Source organism: Paramisgurnus dabryanus, chromosome 7 (assembly GCF_030506205.2).
Source record: "Paramisgurnus dabryanus chromosome 7, PD_genome_1.1, whole genome shotgun sequence".
Taxonomy (NCBI): domain Eukaryota; kingdom Metazoa; phylum Chordata; class Actinopteri; order Cypriniformes; family Cobitidae; genus Paramisgurnus; species Paramisgurnus dabryanus.
The window spans coordinates 4,964,495-4,984,301 of NC_133343.1; the positions used below are offsets into that span (position 1 = coordinate 4,964,495).

The following is a 19,807-nucleotide window of genomic DNA, read 5'->3' on the forward strand; positions in this document are numbered from 1 at the left end:
AAAAAAAAAAACAGAGAAATTCTAATAGTTTTTTTTTTTTACCAATAAAACCACTATAAAATTCCTTTTTGTAGTCTGTTTCAGTAGGATTTAACTAATAGTAGCTAACACCCTCAATACAACCCATTGTAATATTTAATATAAATATATAACTAGTTAGGTCAATATGGTATTATAGTTTAGGTTCATTGCAAGTAGACTTTGTAAAAAGTTGCAGAAAATTGTGTAAAATAATAACAATATTTTAGCGCCATCTTGCGGACGGATAAATCATTTCTGTTTGGGCAGAATAGTTTTGATTATAGTCCAATCCTAAACACACGTTTAACCTAACCTTAACCTAATTCTAACTTTGGGGTGTCAGGAAGTGAGGACCATCCAGAGTGTCATTACTTCGTAGCCTTTTTTTTTAGCATATATGCATAATAGATCAAATGAAATAAAAACTTAACGCAATAAATAAATAAATAAAATACAACTTAACACATATCTTCTTTAACCCTTTTTATAAATACCTTTTTGCTTCTTACTGGTTTCAAGCTCATAATCGTTGTATACATTTAGTTTCTTTTACACAACCACACTTGTCTGTTAAACATTTCCCACACAAAAACTGTCCAAATACATTTTGACAATAGATTTTGATAATTTACTTTGCACAGCATGTGCTTTTCAGAACTAGATCAAATGTATAATATTGGAGTCTGTATTGATAACAGGAGACAGCATGTGGTTGAACTGAACTTTTACTCGTTTGTCTGCCAATGTAATAAACATGGTAACGCAATAGCGCCTCACAGCGTTCACTAAAATACATTACATGTACATATACATGCCTATTGACAGTAAGCATTGACTTTGATAGTAGGAAAACGAATGCTATGGAAATCAGTGGGTACCATCAACTGTGTGCTTATCATGTTGAATATTTACAATTTGCGACCAGAGTGACCCTGACACGTTTCCGAGCAGATTTAATCACTTTTAAAGGGTTAAATTTACTCACCCTCATGTTGTTACAAACCTGTATAATTTTCTTTGTTCAGGTGACCAAAAAAGAAGATATTTTGAGCAATGTTTGTAACCAAACCATTTTGAGCACCATTGACATCCATTATTTTTCCTAAGTTAATTGTGCTTCTGTTTCTTGCTTCATTACAAATATTTTTCTCTGTGTTCAGCAGAACAAATAAATGTACAACATGAGGGTGAGTAAATGATGACACATTAAAAAAATTTGTACTATTCTTTTAACTCGGCACATCACAAAAAAATCAGATAAAATAATCGATTCATCCCTAAAATGATCAGGAGAGCTGTTGTAAGAGGAAAAATCATCCCAAATTCGTCCGATTATCTTCTAGTGTTTAGCCATAAATGATAACAGAATTAAGATGTTTGGATAAGCTATCCCCTAAACAGATCTCTACAAATTTATGTTTGAACAAAGGCTATTTATATTTAACATCATACACGCAAAGCGAATGTGTTTTCACCTAGGACATCATTGATCCAGACTGCACTACCACTCATACATTTAAAAAACATAATGCTTCTTGATGCTGTAAAATGATGATATACTGCATTAGACTCCAAATAAATTGTTCCCTCAAGAGCGGCTAAATTGATTTAGTTTTGATAGTCATTTTCTCACAGCCTACATCAACACAGTGAGAAATCGATTGCATGTTGAATTGAATGTTGCCTATTACAACCAGCAGTCAACGTTTAATGAACTCTTTAATATTTCATTATAACAGTCAATCAGGGGTGCTATACTCGTAAAGGGATATTATTAAATTAGCATTCAATGTACAAAACCAATATCATAGGCACGTGGGAATATAACTCAGTCCAATACATTATCTATGCTACAGCAAGCAGTTTCATAATATGCATGTATTGAGTATATCATAAAATGCATTGCATAATAAGAGGTAGTCATCCTGGAAGCAACAATAGCAGTTTATAGCAGCATATATGAGGAAAAGACATGCTATAGAATCAATGTTAAAGGCGAGCAATATATAGCCTATATATAGTTTAATTACACATAGATCTACAGCTATATTTAAAGGGTGTAAGCTTTGCTTGCATTCCATATGAAAGTTTTCGTGTGCATGTGATTATTGATTCAAGGTTGAAAAAATTGTGCATGCGGTATCATGTAAACATTTTGCATATATAGGCATGTTATAATATTTAGTTAAACGACAAAGTATTTTTGTATTTTCGAAAAAAATATCTACTATTAAAAAATGCATATGTTAATAAGCTATTTAGCATTTTGATGAAAACATATTTACACAAACGTTATAAAAATTTGGCAATGTCCTTTCATGAAAATTCTCCATGAGCAGCCCAAGATCTGAATATTTTGGTTTTAGACAGTCCTCACACACTGGTTGCTTATCTAAATAAGCATGCATTATAACTGTCCTGTATTACAGGAAAACATATTAAAATTGTAAAAATGGTCCACAAAAATCCTTTAAAGATTATAATTGAGTTCCATTGAAATGTTGAGAGTCATGGCACAGGTTTTCCGAGGCAAGGTTGTGTGCTTTGCTCATTGGTCCCGCTTTAGAGAAACTCCCTCCCTCCGCTCATTTACGTTCTGTGCTCTGTGGTTTTATCTTCACTGCCTGTAGTTTCTGCCACGTGTTTGGGCTCTCTTGAAGGATGTTCCTGCCAGCCTGCAGGCTTATTGTGTAGGGTGAAAACCAGTCTCTTTCGAATACGGCAGTCATCTGCTCTACAATAGAGTTCTGCCTGTACTCAGTCTGGTTCTGGGACTCCTCAATCACCAGCCCGACTCCTGCGTTAAAGGCAAAGTCACTGCCAACCCAGTCCAGATTCCCTTGTTAATAGAGAAGATGAATATTAATGCATATAAAGTGAGTAATTAACAACGAATTGTGCATGGAAAAGTTGGTAGTCTTTATAAATGTCAGGTTGGAGCAGAGTCTTGCCTTGTTATTGGGCATGATGTCACGTGCCAATTTTATGCAATTGGTGTGTTACCTTACGTTTTTGCTGATTCATGGTGTTTAATGTTGTTTTTTAGTTTAGATTTGACTGAAAATTCCTTTAAATAACCCACAACCCCATTGTGACAACATGCCCCATATACACTCTATATAAAATATCCTGGGTCAAAAAGGACAAACCCAGCTTTCGAGTTTAATTAACCCAGAAAATGTTTTTATGTGTTAAAACAACAAACTATTTTAGGTTGATCACCCATCACTTTTTAAAGTGTAGTTGGGACTTTTCATCAGGAATGTCAATGTTTGGTTAATGAGCCATACACTTTACCTTGAGCAATGCAGAAGACATATTCTTTTGCATTTTATTTATTTATTTAATTATTTTTCAGCAGTACAAATGTGCAGTTATTTTTTATGTCAATATAACACAATAAATTGAACCTGACATTGAAAGTAAGTAGTACAGAGAAAGATTGCGACAGTCTTACCGATGTATACCGCATTGTCCGTCACCATGAATTTATTTTCATTTACTCTCTGCTGAAATCCACCCGTCTGTTCCTTGCCCTTGTAAAATCTCTGAGTCAAAACAGATATACAGGTACATATAAAGAAAAACCTTGAATATTGTATTTCGCTATATGTGTGTGCATCTAAAGATAAACAGATCAAAGCAATAGATTCTTTCCTCACCACCTCGACAGAGCAGCCGGGAAGCCCTGTGCACAGCGCCTGCATTGATGTCATAAAGTTAAATGTCAACGGGTGTGTGCGTGTCCACATGTTTATTAGGAGACGAACTTTGACCTCTCTTAGGACCGCAGCCTCCCGGAGCATCTCGTCAACTGGTGACCAGTAACTGCAAAAAACAAAATACTGTACACTGGTATTCATAAGAAGTCTTTTTTAATCTTAAAGCACTATCACATAGCAAAAATGTTATGGCTGTATATCAGTCGCAGTGATGCTGTGATGTGGTCGCGGACACAAGGCCACAGGTAATCAATTCGAATATACAAGGCCGTAACAGCACGACTGCAGGTGTAATATTGCTCTTTTATTGCCCCTATTTCAATCAGATTCAAGGACGGGAACAGATGTACAAATGGTTTGATTCATACTGCAAAAATTGCATTCTTTACCAAAGTCTATATTAATACATTTCCTAGACAGTTTGAATATTAATGCATGTCATTGTTATTGGGGCATGTTGTCACATGTTCATTTGATACAGTTGGTCTCTGTATGTTACCATTTTACGTTTGTGATATTTCATAAATTGCTCAGAATTGCTTTATAAAAATGTTTGTTCTTGTGTTCATTAAAGGGGCCATGGCATGAAAATCTGACTTTTTCCATGTTTAAGTGCTATGATTGGGTCCCCAGTGCTTCTATCAACCTAGAAAATGTGAAAAAGATCAACCAAATAACTTTGTTTTGGTAAACCATTCTCTACAAGTACATGAAAAAAATAGGTCGTTGAATTTTGGCTCTCCTTATGATGTCATAAAGAGCTCTTATTAGAATAATACCACCCCTTAATCTGCACTTTCCAACCACAGCACTGCCATTTAGTGCAGAGAAAAGCACAATTGAGTTTTAATTGCAACAAACCACCATCATTGTGATCAGTGTTTGAATTTCATCAGCTCATTTGTATTTTAAAGGACAACCCCAAAACGGCACATTTTGGCACACACCTACAAAGTGGCAATTTAACATGCTATAATAAATTATTTATATGGTATTTTGAGCTAAAACTGAGGACACCAACGATTTATTTGACATCTTAAAAAAGTCTTGTGACATGGCCCCTTTAAATGACCCATAATATGTCATTTAATTCAGGTTCCCATTGTGACAACTTGCCCCATATAGTGTGACATGAACATTATTGAGGCTTGATCCTTCATTCTTAAATTAAAGTGTCACCAGGGCAGTACCCTTTTAAAAATTACAGCTTTGCACCTCTTTTGCCTCAGAGGAACATATTTTAGGACCTTATTAAAGGATACTTTACTGCCCCAGCTGAGGTTTGACAGTGTTTTCAGGCATATCAATTTATTTATCAATATAAAACACAAGTCAGTAATATTTATTAACAGGCATATTTCACAGTAAACGAATGGAAGCGTTATTCTCTTTCTGTGAAAATCAGCATTACCTTGTCGCTAATCCTTTCAAGCTGCGGTTCAACAGGGGCAGGTAATCTGTTACGGAGATATAGATGAATCTCCTCGCCGTTTGGATCACCTGACGCATAGCATCTATATCTCTGCTTCGACCCTTTGGGCAAAAGAGCTTTGGTGACGTCTGTTAAATAAAAAAAGGGAGAAATTATATAAAAAAAGCTGATTTTAGTTTCCAAGTCGGCTCATATTTAGTTTGCTAGGTCAGAAATGCGGCAAAGTAATGAGATAGCCGTCTGTGTGCATACATCATTGTCAGAGAAAACTTTATTACTGAGCTGAAAATGACTCCCTATAGTTTATAACATTACAGCACAATTCATTAGAGCGGATGATGGATGTGTCGAGTAAACACTGTGTCACTAGAAAAAACTAAAGATTCATTACACTCAAGTTAAGAGTCAGATGCCCTGTATGAGGTGAAATCACCAAGATTAATAACCTGTGGAGTAAGTGATTTTCCTTAATCTGGTGAAACCAATGGTTTGCATGTAAATATTTGCATTAAGAATTGGTCGAATGTTTGAATGTAGAATTAGTCTTGATATGAGCAATAATATCAATATTAAATCTATCATTTTGGCTAGTGCTTTTATGAATGCATTATTTATATACATATTATTATTATTGTCAGTGGCGTAGCGTCTGGGCATGCAGGGTATGCATGTGCAAATGGGCCCGGGCCAATAGGGGGCCCGGCCCTATAGGCCCGCCCCAACTTTCAATTAAATTTTTTTTTCAATGTTATTTTTATTTGTGGCCGCAAAAAATATATTTTTGTATGCATATCATGTGTAGTGATTTCTTTTTTTTACATAATGTCTCATTTCTCCATCATTTCTTGTTTGCGTTTATTATTTTTTTGCACTCCGCGGCTGCCGTAAACTACTACGCCATCAATTTTTTAAATGACGCATCGCTGCACCAAAAAAATGAAAACACAGTGTGAGAGGTTACTATAGCGGCTATCTACATGAACATTAAGGATGGACAAATATAAACATAAAAGTGGGGCCTTAAAGAGAAGGAGGAGAAGTAAGTCACGAGTCAAAAACTACCCAAAACATTTAGTTTTTCTTTATTTAAATCTACCCTTTAAAGTAAAAATATTTGACTACCTTATTAAAAGTATATGTTGTTAACAGACCTGCGTGCCACAGTTAACAGTGCCGACGGGCAAGGTTGGGGGGGCTTTGGCTTAAGGGGGCCCGTACATTTTTTTTGCATATGGGCCCAGGACCGACTTGCTACGCCACTGAATATTATATTAATATATGCAAATCGAAGCAAGTTATAAGGAATGCCTGCAGTATTATCGGGGATATTAGGCATCCCTTGCATACACATTTTTAAATAAAGCCCTCAGGCGAGAGGCTTTAGAGTTTAATGTGAGCCGCTACAAGTTAACTTTTATACAAGAAGCTAAATGTCTCTATGCAAGTATATGTTTATTGTCTATTTATGAGGAACCAAATTTATATTATGTATTATGCATGTATTAACTTGTCTGTTGAGCACATACTGCTATTTCCCCATGTGCGATTAATAAAGCTACAAGCATTGTTCATTATGCAGACAAAATGGATTATGCTGTATTGGGAATAAATCATCACTTGGTCCATTTAGCCTCAACTCTGTTCCTAAACATAGCTTTGTAGACTAGTAACAAAATGTTTAATGTGTCTCATCTGTAATTTGCTTTGAATAAAAGCATCAGCTAAATTAATAAATGTATCATGAAAGGGGCTAGTTGTCACAAGCACTACATCTCAGATTTCAGAAAGATTTTAGTATCCATAAAATTGTTGTTTTCACTTGTTAAACTGTCATTAACAAAATTTCCAGACTAAATGTAATATTATTATACCCAACTGCATGTCTGATGGGATTATCCACACAATACTTTCACTCCTCGTATATCCGTCTCAAGGGTGTAACAATCAAAGTGAATTGAATGGAATTAAGCAGGTCAACATAATAAAACAACAATGAAGATTAACACAAGGGCCAACTGTATTAAAAGGCTATGATAGGCTTTACAATGGCAAAATCCTATTGTAACAGTGTCCCACTAATCAGACTACTGAGGCAGGTTGTCAAAATTGGCCGACATGTGTTAAATTTATCTTGGGCTTTAACGTTACCACGTTACTTGTAATGCTTTCCCCCCAACACTGTGCATCAGTACAGAAAACAAACCAAAAAACAATTAATTGTAGGTAAAAGTGTGACAACTAGCCCCAGTCTAACACAGGGAGATAATCAAAGTCAGACAAATAAGAAACCCATTGATCTCACCGACACGTATGCGGACGCGTCTGTATTGTTGAGTCTGAGCTTGAGGGGTTCATCTTTGCTGAACACGGCTGTAACTCTCTTGGACCAGATCGAAGGGATGTAGTCTCTGTACTGCAGCTGCCAATACAATGAAAAAATCCTGTGCAGGTCCAGAGCTAAACAACTGCAGTCGTACACTACAAGACCAAGCTCCTTGAGCTGAAACGGGAAACAGGAAAAACATGCAGAAAGCTTTAAAATGTTGCAGTGAAGTTTGTACTCTGTACTTGTCAGAGCATCATTGTGGCTGTCAAGATCCAAAAAGGAACATGGATAAAATTTCCATAAATGAACCTGTCACAGTTATGTTCAGTTTGGACTGTGTTTAAGTTTGTATTTTATTCATTCCTTTGTTCCTTTGCTTAGTTTCCCACCTCTTGTTAGTTTATGTCACAATGCCGAAGTCAATCGTGACTTCCTGTTCACAGGGACTTTGTCTGTCCCTGAGATTTGTGTAGATTAAACATTTTAGTGTTTGGGTCTTTACTCTGAGCCTCCGGTCTCCTTCTCTCCGCATGCACACCATGACAGAACCAAGGTAGTCTGTAGGATCTTTTACTAAATTTAATAAACCTACACTTTGAAATGAAATATAGTGCCAGACATTGGCTTGTTTAAATTCAGCCTGTTCCTCACAACAAAACTATTTTACGAGTACATGAGCTATATAAGTCATATGGACAATTTTTGCAATGATGTTTAAACATCTGGACTCAAAGTAGCTATTACTGGATATAATAAAGTCATTTCCCCATATCCATCTGTTCATAAAAGTGCCAAAGAAGAGTAATTACAAATCTACTTCATCATTTTAAGTGTGAACCTACGTGTTGTTCATGAGATTGCAAGGCCATATAAGCACTAAACTAATTTACCGCTAAAGGCTATGCAGGAAGAAACTCAATTTGAGTTTTAATGTGTCTCCCATGGGACTAAAAATGGAGGGGGGGAAATATATAAAGCAAAACATAAAGCAAGATGAGCTCCACACAGTACCCAATAAAAAGAGCTTGGCATGGATGAATATTGTTATAATAATAAACTAAATTTCTGTTGTTTTATCTCATTTTAATGCTTGTCTTGGCATATTTTAAATAATTTTAAAACATCACGAGGACCTCATTTGGATTTATAAATGCATATTTGCTCACACATATGTGACCCAAATCAAGACTAAAGTAAAAAAAAAAATCTTAGAGATAAAAAGCATCAATGTTTGATTTCACCTGCTTCTGATTTCAATCTTTAAAATGATCTTACTCAGTCAATATTATTTTTCACAGAATGGTCTTTACATTATATGGAAGAGGATTAGAGCCACTGGTGAAAAAAATTATTGAATTCTGACTTTATTCTCAGAATTCTGACTTTAATCTCAGAATTCTGACTTTAATCTCAGAATTCTGACTTTAATCTCAGAATTCCGAGTTTAAAGTCAGAATTCAAATTTTGAGATTAAAGTCAGAATTCTGAGATTAAAGTCAGAATTTAAATTTTGAGATTAAAGTCAGAATGCTGAGAATAAAGTCAGAATTCAAATTTTGAGATTAAAGTCAGAATTCTGAGATTAAAGTCAGAATTCAAATTTTGAGATTAAAGTCAGAATTCTGAGATTAAAGTCAGAATTCAAATTCTGAGATTAAAGTCAGAATTCTGAGAATAAAGTCAGAATTCAAATTCTGAGATTAAAGTCAGAATTCTGAGAATAAAGTCAGAATTCAAATTCTGAGATTAAAGTCAGAATTCTGAGAATAAAGTCAGAATTCAAATTCTGAGATTAAAGTCAGAATTCAAATTCTGAGATTAAAGTCAGAATTCTGAGAATAAAGTCAGAATTCAAATTCTGAGATTAAAGTCAGTATTCTGAGATTAAAATCAGAATTCAAAATTTAAGATTAAAGTCAGAATTCTGAGATTAAAGTCAGAATTCAAATTTTGAGATTAAAGTCAGAATTCAAATTTTGAGATTAAAGTCAGAATTCAAATTCTGAGATTAAAGTCAGTATTCTGAGATTAAAATCAGAATTCAAATTTTAAGATTAAAGTCAGAATTCTGAGATTAAAGTCAGAATTCAAATTTTGAGATTAAAGTCAGAATTCAAATTTTGAGATTAAAGTCAGAATTCAAATTCTGAGATTAAAGTCAGAATTCTGAGAATAAAGTCAGAATTCAAATTTTGAGATTAAAGTCAGAATTCAAATTCTGAGATTAAAGTCAGAATTCAAATTCTGAGATTAAAGTCAGAATTTAAATTCTGAGATTAAAGTCAGAATTCTGAGATTAAAGTCAGAATTCAAATTCCGAGTTTAAAGTCAGAATTCAAATTCTGAGATTAAAGTCAGAATTCTGAGATTAAAGTCAGAATTCAAATTTTGAGATTAAAGTCTGAGATTAAAGTCAGAATTCAAATTCTGAGATTAAAGTCAGAATTTAAATTCTGAGATTAAAGTCAGAATTCTGAGATTAAAGTCAGAATTCAAATTCCGAGTTTAAAGTCAGAATTCAAATTCTGAGATTAAAGTCAGAATTCTGAGATTAAAGTCAGAATTCAAATTTTGAGATTAAAGTCAGAATTCTGAGAATAAAGTCAGAATTCAAATTTTGAGATTAAAGTCAGAATTCTGAGATTAAAGTCAGAATTCAAATTCTGAGATTAAAGTCAGAATTCTGAGAATAAAGTCAGAATTCAAATTCTGAGATTAAAGTCAGTATTCTGAGATTAAAATCAGAATTAAAATTTTAAGATTAAAGTCAGAATTCTGAGATTAAAGTCAGAATTCTGAGATTAAAGTCAGAATTCAAATTTTGAGATTAAAGTCAGAATTCAAATTCTGAGATTAAAGTCAGAATTCTGAGAATAAAGTTAGAATTCAAATTTTGAGATTAAAGTCAGAATTCTGAGATTAAAGTCAGAATTCAAATTCTGAGATTAAAGTCAGAATTCTGAGAATACAGTCAGAATTCAAATTCTGAGATTAAAGTCAGAATTTTTTTTAATTCTGACTTTAATCTCAGAATTCTGACTTTAATCTCAGAATTCTGACTTTAATCAGAATTCTGAGATTAAAGTCAGAATTCTGAGATTAAAGTCAGAATTCTGAGATTAAAGTCAGAATTAAAAAAAAAATTCACCAGTGGCCCTAATCATCTTCCGTAACATTATGATCATTTTATGTAAAAAAAAAAAAAATAAAACAGTAAATTATAAAAAATTACTTTATTGACCATAAGACTTTAAATGAGTATATTTTTTTGAGAAACAGTATGTAGGATTGTGGCCAAAACTGGTACTGCAATCACAAAACTTGTGGCTAAAACTGGTACTGCAATCCCACAATTGGTGGCCAATACGAATGACAACATAAATATCTGTTGAGGGCTGCAACTCCACTTTTTAAATGACAATATCCTGGCCGGACCACTGTTGTCAGTGATAAAAGTATTTGAAATGAAAATGATTTCTTAATGTCTAGTGACATATCAGGGCCATTTTATGATTAATTGATATAAATTTCTTACATACTGTTCTACTAAGTGTCCTTTCTGAATCCACTATTAGAAATCAGGTACCTTGGACAGCGCCTTCCAATTCATGCCAGCACTGCCGATGTAAATGTGCTTCCTGTCCACCACCCAAAATGAGGACAGAAGTCTTCCTTTGGTGAGGGCGGTCATGTTGACATAGCGCACTTCTGCATCTGAGAGGGAAACAGACAGCCCATGTGAGCTACGACAGGTAACTGTCAACCTCTCAACCTTTGAGAAGATAACTGCCTGTCATTCAACTGGCATGCACGATATACAGGGTGCTTGACCTTGTGAGGCTAAAGCTGCAACAGGGAACAGAGTCACTTTTGACAGATGGATAAATGTGTGTGCAACTTTACGGCTTTTGCTTTGAGAGGCTTGCGATTCATTCCACAGCGGACAAAAATCAATGAATAACAAAACACATCGCAGAGAGATGTGAGTTCAGCTGAGTTCACTTACAGCGGTCTGACATGCCTTTCAGCTCAGCGGAGTTCGGCTGGTCACTGGCGATCTTTAATTTAACACCTCGAGATTTCAGACTTAGCAATCTCTGAAACAAAAACTGACCCTATGGGAAATAAATGATGATGGAATTAAAATGAGTTGTAGATTTGGTTTGGCTGAGTAATTTATGCAGATAAGAAAAATACAGTATGCCTACATTTACATTTAGGCATATAGCAGATGCTTTTAACCAAAGTGACATGGCAGAATAATGGATTTACAGTTTTTAATGCAGTCAACAAGTTAATGATGTACATAGTTTATTAAGGCCTATAATGCATGTAACTGGAAGAATGGGGTAACTTACCTGATAGGTGGAATAAAGCCGTGACCCCTGATCAGTGGATGTCAGGGCCCAGTATGGGGACACTATCTCAACTGAGAGCTTGGCTTGGTCCAAAAGATGATTGAGACCCATTGTGAGGGTGAGATGAGTTGTGCTATTGGACTTGAATGACAGCTCTCCTGGTATGTTCTCAACAAGGACAATACTAAGAGCACACAAATCATCACATATTGACTTTAAAATGCAAGCAATGCACGCTTAAGTCATTTTAAATTAATAAAAAATCTGTTTTATGAATGTAAACAACATTTTCATCATGCAATTATTTATTTGATGATGGCTGAAGGTGAAAAACAAGTGTAATGGTAATGCTCTCTGCTTAAAAGGCACCTATAGTCCGATTCACAATTTTACATTTCGTTTGGTGTGTAAATTAGTAGATGTTAACGATATGCAAAAGGTGCAAACCCCAAAGTAAACGATGATGCAAGTTATTGTCTTCAACGTAAATCTATTTTCTTGGGCTGATTGTAGGCAACAGTTTACTTCCCAGGATTGGTGATGTAGACAAGACCGACATTATCATAATTCCACCCACTTCGGACTCAGTCTGTAAGTTAACTACTGTTAGCATTGCAGTGTGAGCGAATCTTTCAAACATGGTAAGAAGTGTCACATTTCCTGCTGACTCAGAGGTTTTCAGGCCAATTAAAACGTACAGATTATATGTATAGGTATGTGGAAAAGAATGTTTTTTTTAACCATAAACCATCAATTTTAGCAATGAAATAGGTGCCCTTTAAACACTTTAAAATCAAAATAAAAAGTTAAATTACTTCTCCACTGTTAAAAAATATTTGTTGGTTCAATTAAAAAAACTGTGTTACCCGATTGCCTTAAATATTTTAGTTAATTCAATAAAAAATAATTTTTTTTACACAACTGTTTTGAGTTAACTAGTATTTTTAAGTTAAATGAACTTAAAATTTTAAGACATGCAGGTAACTTACTTTTTTAAGTTGAACCAAAACATTTTTTTACAGTGAAGAGTTTATTTACCCAAAATGATTTCCTTTAGTTGTCTTATGTATGTTTCATCACAAGACACGTGAGAACCAATGAGCTTCAATTTTATCAACTTGCCACCTTGTTTGAACCTATCGCTGATCTGTATGTTGCCATAGATACGTGAATGCTAAATAAGTTCAAAATATTATTCGTTTTTTCTCACAAATAAATTGTTTCGCCATAGAAGACTTTTATTGATGGATCATGGGTGTAGGTGCTTTACAATGTTAAGTCGCTAATAACAAAGTATAATGTCATCTTAATGTAAACTTATTTGTTTGTGTTGAGAGCATAGACTGTAAAAAAAGATGGACGACGCCTGTTCGCCCTCTTCCATTGGTGAAAAGTGAAGCTGCCAGGGTCCCGATATGGCGCTGACATCTTGGGTCTTGAGTCTGCGCAGTAGCGATTTCGGGACCAGTCCTGCGCAGTAGTGAGCAGGAAGTAAAAACGCGAAATCACGACCTCGCCCTCGCAGAATGCGCATATCACACGATATCACAGCTGTCAATCATGACGTTTTTATAAAATTAAATAACTAACTAAACACAAAACTTATTTTAAAAACAAACATTTGAATTTACATCAACGTGATAAAAACTACAGTAAATGACAGAAAACAGCTTCGGAAAAAAAGATAATTGAAGTGAAATAAATATTTTAGTTGGTCTCAAGTCCCATTGAATAACATGGGGAGGCAGGGTTTATGACCTATACTGGGACCAGTCACTGGGGGGGGGGGCGATCGAGACGTTTTGGCTTCACTTTTCAGGGCTTGTGCGGCACACTTGAGAGTCATACATCTGAGATGACCTCATGGCGAGTAAATTCTAAGTTTGAATTTTTTGATGAAATAACACGCATGTCTGTCTGCTTCATTCTTACCGACAATCTTTGCTGCAGTTCTCCTCAGTTACACCATCCTCCTCCTCTCCCCAAACATCCACAGCAGAGAAGATCAGAGCCACCAGGACAGCGAAACAGCAAACCAGCGCGAACACAGCAATGCACTTCTGCTGGGACTGCATTAGACATACGGAAACAACATTACAGGGTTGTTTATTTTTCTTATTAGATTATAAAGAAATAATTTGCCCTAAAATTGTGTCCCATATTGTTACCTAAACACTCATATGACTTTACTGTATTTCTTTATTGGGATGGTGGAAACTCCTGTAAGTCCCATATTTCCAATTTTCCGATTCATGTAATCGGTTTGGGTGAGTAACAAGTAAAGTCGGAAAACTAACTTGTGAATGAATCAGTAAGACCAACTCTGACTCAAATGACACATCAAACAAGATCGGGAGAAGCAAAATAATTGCTATGACACCACACACCAGAGGGTTTTTTGGTCCCAAAAATCGGCTGCGGTAAACACTAATCGGGTCACGCCCCCTTTCGATTGCCGAGGGTGCAAATCGGTGAGTGGCCAGCAACTGGATGACTTATAAATCCTATTGCTACATTAGTTCATGTCAACTATTAGTTCTGCATGTATGCTGTTAAATATACAATACAGAAGAGATCCTCGATTTACTAAAATAATTCAGCAAAGGTAAATAAATTAGACCTTAATAAGATAATAGTTGAATAATAAATTAGATGAAATTGTTTATTTCTTAAAATGACTACAGTCAACAATCACAAGGAACAACATTAAATTGTAATACTCTACAACACTGAACAATAAAAATGACTTTAACAAAAGACAAATATTTAATATTGTACCATCGCTGTATGACACCACATGTCTGTGTTAATAGCCAGCTTTTGTGTGACCATGTTTCCTGCTTTTAGCCCTCTGGGTACATTGCATGCATTAGCAATGGTATATGATTCGCTTTAGGGCTGGTCAGATTGAATTTTTACTGACAAAATAATGTGTATTCATATTCCCAAATATATTTTTTTAATTAGGATTTTCAAGTTATTAGACCACATCCTTACATTTGTTTCGAAAGGGCAGACACCCCCCACCTCCAAACCACTTGTAATTAGTACAGTTGTATGTTCTTCTTGTAATTGCCTAAAGAAAAACGACCAGTATAATTCTTCAATATCAGAAAGTCATGCATGTTTGGACTGAAATGAGGTTGCATAAATAAATAAGGATGAGCAAATAATGACAGAATTTCTATATTAAGTTTGGCAAGTAATTCATGAAGTTTATTTAATATAATTGGTAACATGGCAGTTAAGTCACTTATTTCCCTTTAAGGCAAATCTGTTTACTCACTGTCAATCTTCTCAGTGCCCTCAGGCAGCTTTTTCTTATGTAATATACATAAGAGACCTAGGCGCAAGTACATTTATATTTATTTGAAAGATAATTCTATAGTATAATATCAAGAAAATGTCTCCTATGTTATATCATTCAGAAAATATTTTTAAGGGTTGTTTGTTTTACTTGTGCCAGTGGTTCTCCGGAATCGAAAATTGAATCGAAATCGAATCGATTTGATAGCTTGTGAATCAAAATTGAATCAATCTGGGACATCTGAATCGATACCCAGCCCTATTGCTTATATTGTTTATTGTAGAAATGTTTTATACTTTATAGACCGAAATCTGTACCGCCACCACTATACATAGCATGTTTGTGTGTGTTCATGGAAGAATGTTAAAAGGATGTCTGCCATCTTGGTTGAGTTTACTGGAGTTCAAGGACACGAAAAGGTATAAAAGACTGAGGACTTGACTGCCACTTGGGATACTGAGACCATTAGTACTCCTGACACCCACAGGACCTGAATTGAGGACAGATTAAAGGCGTTATTGAAGTACGATATTAAAGAAAAAATGCAATGCGATAACTTGCTAAATAATGTAAAATCATTTCGAATTATAATATAATATCTGTATAACCCAGATATATAACTGTATAACTAACACTCTACAAATATCTGGGTTATTTTTGACCTATAATGGGTAAATATTAGGCAGAACACGTGCGGAGTAAAAAATTATCCCGTGCTGGGTTATTTTTGACTCATAATGAGTAAATATTGGACATGGTGAAAATGACTTTATGCTGGGTTATTTTAACTCTAAAAAAATCTGCATGGTCACATTTGTGGGAAAGTCAAGCTAAGAGAATCTCTGCTGCAAAACACAGTAGATATTTGTTACACCTACACTGTAAAAAAATTCCGTAGAAATTTCAATGTTATTGCAGCTGGGTTGCCGGTAATTTACCGTAGATTTACATTTATGTTATTTACTGGCAAGAGTTTGTTCAAAGTTAAATACATTTGAAATATTAACAAGTCTTTATCTTTACAGAATAAAACTATACAATAACAGTCTCATGCAAAGCATTCTGGGAACCAGAAATCATCATCAACCTTTTTCTGTTTTTTGCTTCAGATTTTGTTTCCCAGAATGTTTTGCTTGATGCTGTTTTTTTAGTTTTACTCTATAAAGACAAAGACTTGTAAATGTTTAATGTTCATTTAACTTTGAACAAAATGTTGCCAGTAAAAACATAAATTTAAATCTACGGTAAGTTACCGGCAACCCAGCTGGAATTTCTACGGAATTTTTTACAGTGTATGCATTGCCTTTTTGTATTTGCAAAGCGTTTTCTGTTTGTTTGCGAGTCGAGTTTTCCCTTTGCAAAGGCAGATTGAGTTTGTTGGCAACATGCTGGATTTGTTTGTTTAGTTATGGCACAAAATTCACTCCATTAGAAAGCTATACATAACATTTTAATGTTTTTAATTTTTTCGGTCATTGCGAACCATTGCAGTTTGCCACAATCCAACAATTTCAATATATTGGGCTGAGTATACAGTACCACATTTTCAGAAATAGTATGTTACAATTACAATAAATTTGATAGCATAAATCTTTAGCTTAGACCATGATTAAAAACTATTTTTGGTGTGTTTGATAAAAGACAAACAGGCAGCAGTTCCATCAAAATGAACTAAATAGTGACTTATATTCATGCAGCATTCATATCGAGTTAAGTGATATTTTGTGTGCTCATCTCGTCCGCGACAGTCTCTGTTGCGCCTATTTGACAGGTTGGATTTGCTTGATAAAGTTTAATGGCAGTCGAGATATCAATGCCTGTCTGTGATTTGGCTTTTTTCTTTAAAATAATTTCCCTCCATGTAATTACATTCTTAGACTTACAGAATGATAGAATGTAGCTGTCAAATTTCCGCCAACTTTTCCCATATGCCCTGCGCCTGTTTGTTTCTAGGGTATTAAGGTAGATAAACTGCTGTTTGGAGTGTGGGCGCTTAGCGTCTATTAACCCGCCTCTGTAAACGAACATCAGCATAAAACCCAGACAGATGTCTTTAAACATTAATGTGGCCATTGGTTAAAAAGCATTGTGTTGTGGGAGTTTCAGTTCCCCCCCAAAAAGTGCCCACTAGCAGCTTGGATTTTTGCTTAGGACTGCAACTTGCCGAGCGTTACAGTATCTCTCCTGAGAGTGTCTCATTCCATCTGTCGGCCGTCTGAATGGGGTACACAGCTGTCTGTTGAGCGACAAATACATCATTTGACTCAGAAGGAGACACGGAAAGTGAAGTTTAATTAAAGAGCGGTGGCGTACGCCTGGAAGCAAGCACATTATTACAGGGAATTACCTTCTTGCGGTGATCGATTTTGTGCTCTTTTATTACCCTAATCTTTGGCTTTATATATAGACAACAGTAGGGATGCACCGATACCGATACTGGTATCGGCCTCGATACCACATTTTCTAAAGTACTCGTACTCGTTAAAAGTCCCCCGATACCTGGAATCGATACCACGGTCTGAGAAATGTCTATGTTTGAGCGGCGTGTAAGGGGTTAAAGCCTCCTGTGTTGTCCAAAGAGGCAGAGTTTACAACAAACTGGAAAACTAGTCCTTTGTTTTTTTGTTAAATTATATGACTAAAGCTGTTACCTGTAAGTTTAAATCATGTTTTTTTATTAAGTACTCGGTATCGGCAAGTACTGAAATGCAAGTACTCATACTCGTACTCGTATTCCAAAAAAGTGGTATCGGTGCATCCCTAGACAACAGTACTGTACCGGAAGTACTGTAACATAAATTACATTTGAATATCAAGCTGAAATTTGGAGATATTAATAATTCAATGATAAAGTTTATCCCCATAATGAAAATTCTATTATGTACATCTAGAGGTCACAAAATGTTCAGAAAAAGCACATCCATCATAAAAGTAATACAAATTGGGACAACCCTCAGATAGGGGGGACCTGTCCCCCCAGCCCCCCTTGGGATTTACACCTATTTTGGTTTCAATTTTCACAAAATAAGCCCAAAATGCGAACAGTTTTCACGGCACGGCGAATCATGAACGGTGTGAGTGTCAGAGAGAGTTGAAATCAGCTCAACTTTACGGTAATGAGCTATGACGTGGTTCGGCAACAACCAATCGGAAGGCGGAAACGTTTTGGCGCAACCAATCGGAAGGCGGAAACCTCCGCTTGAGAGGATTCCTGAGAATGCAATTGAGCGCCAGAGAATCCAATAAACTTTTTCTATAGCACAGTAAGCATGTTTTCTTTATGTGACCCATCTTGTAAGAGAGAAGAAAACATGCCTTTAATATCTCAACATTTCTCCTAGACATCAATGAGATTAAATGGAGAGCAAATGGAAACTTTTGCCTAAGCCTCCTGTGTCTCAGATACATCTCACAAGTGTCTCCATTAGAGAACTATCCCTTTAATGCATTTAACAATTGTCTCATTCGTTTCTATTTTTTCTCCTAAGCAGTTTTAGTTGATACTTACAGTAAATTACTTTCTGTAAATGAAGAACTCCTTCCAATCTCCTGAGATATGAAATTGCAAACTCTGAACAAAATAAATTTCCCCCGAGCTACCAATATTTGGACTCAATCAGTCAGGACTGATTGAGTGTTGTAATAATTGTCTTTTTTATTAATATCTGCTTCAGTCAGGTGCGTAGAAGCTAAGTCACCAATGCCCAATAATGTCTTATATTTCTTGCAGTGTATTTTTTCCCACTGTCCATCCACTGGCTATTATTGGATTAAAGTTGTCAGTAAACACAGAAGGTCTTATGCTTTCCCGGCCTGAAGGGAAATATTGTCAAATTAATGCTGTGTTTGCACCGAGGTGCCTGAGCAGACACTTTGATTGACACGTCAACGTACAGCTCCTTCCAACCTTATCTGCTGTTTTTCAAAGTACAGTCCTGCCGAGTCAAGCATTTCAACATGTAATGAAAAACTCCTGACATACAGCTTAGTCAAGACTTTTACTGAAAATCTTGCTGTACCTGAGACAGTACGAGATGATGATTAATTGGGCCAAAACATTTTTAACTTTAAAACTTACACTCTAAAAAATGCTGGGTTATCATTGGTAAAAATGTGGAAAAAAATTATAGTTTACCTAGGGTGACCATACGTGCCATTCTTCCCGGACGCGTCCTGGCCAGGATTTCGGAGCGTCTTCCGGAAGTCGTATTTGTTGACTGCATACGTCATTTAGTTAAAAACATAAGACATACAATCGTAGTTTCATTCTTACCTTAAAATGTAAAGGTTGCTTTCATGTACTACTAATAATAATCCTCTATGACGTATGCGGTCGACAAATACAACTTCCGGAAGACGCACCCAAAATCCTGGACAGGACGTGTCCGGGAAGAATGGCACATGTGGTCACCCTAGTTTACCCTACTGAAAAATCCTGTTAAGGGTGCTTTCACATCTGTAGTTCGGTTTATTTGCTCCAGACCAAAAGAAAAAAAATTATATATTGTAGCTTTTTTAGCAGTATTGGTTTATTTTCACGCCACACTGCGCTGATCCGCACCAGTTGAAATGAACCAAAATGCAGTTATGTGAAAACATCAACATCACGCCTTTTAATGGGTTTTAATGCATGTAATGAAT

General features: G+C 35.5%; 1 protein-coding gene across 2 annotated transcripts in view; it reads right to left on the reverse strand.

Annotated features, from left to right (window-relative positions):
- Window positions 1-1,242: 1,242 nt before the first annotated feature.
- The window catches only part of pld5 (phospholipase D family member 5), a 32,187-nt gene continuing 13,622 nt past the window's right edge, over window positions 1,243-19,807 (reverse strand). For both annotated transcript variants that reach the window (XM_065260317.2, XM_065260318.2), the window contains exons 2-10: window positions 13,792-13,928; window positions 11,860-12,043; window positions 11,508-11,616; window positions 11,088-11,215; window positions 7,478-7,675; window positions 5,155-5,303; window positions 3,684-3,849; window positions 3,479-3,569; window positions 1,243-2,860 (exon numbers count right to left, since the gene is read on the reverse strand). In XM_065260317.2, the coding sequence (XP_065116389.2) occupies window positions 2,607-2,860; window positions 3,479-3,569; window positions 3,684-3,849; window positions 5,155-5,303; window positions 7,478-7,675; window positions 11,088-11,215; window positions 11,508-11,616; window positions 11,860-12,043; window positions 13,792-13,928 (1,416 nt within the window). In that variant the 3' untranslated portion in view covers window positions 1,243-2,606. The remainder of the gene's footprint in view (window positions 2,861-3,478; window positions 3,570-3,683; window positions 3,850-5,154; window positions 5,304-7,477; window positions 7,676-11,087; window positions 11,216-11,507; window positions 11,617-11,859; window positions 12,044-13,791; window positions 13,929-19,807) is intronic.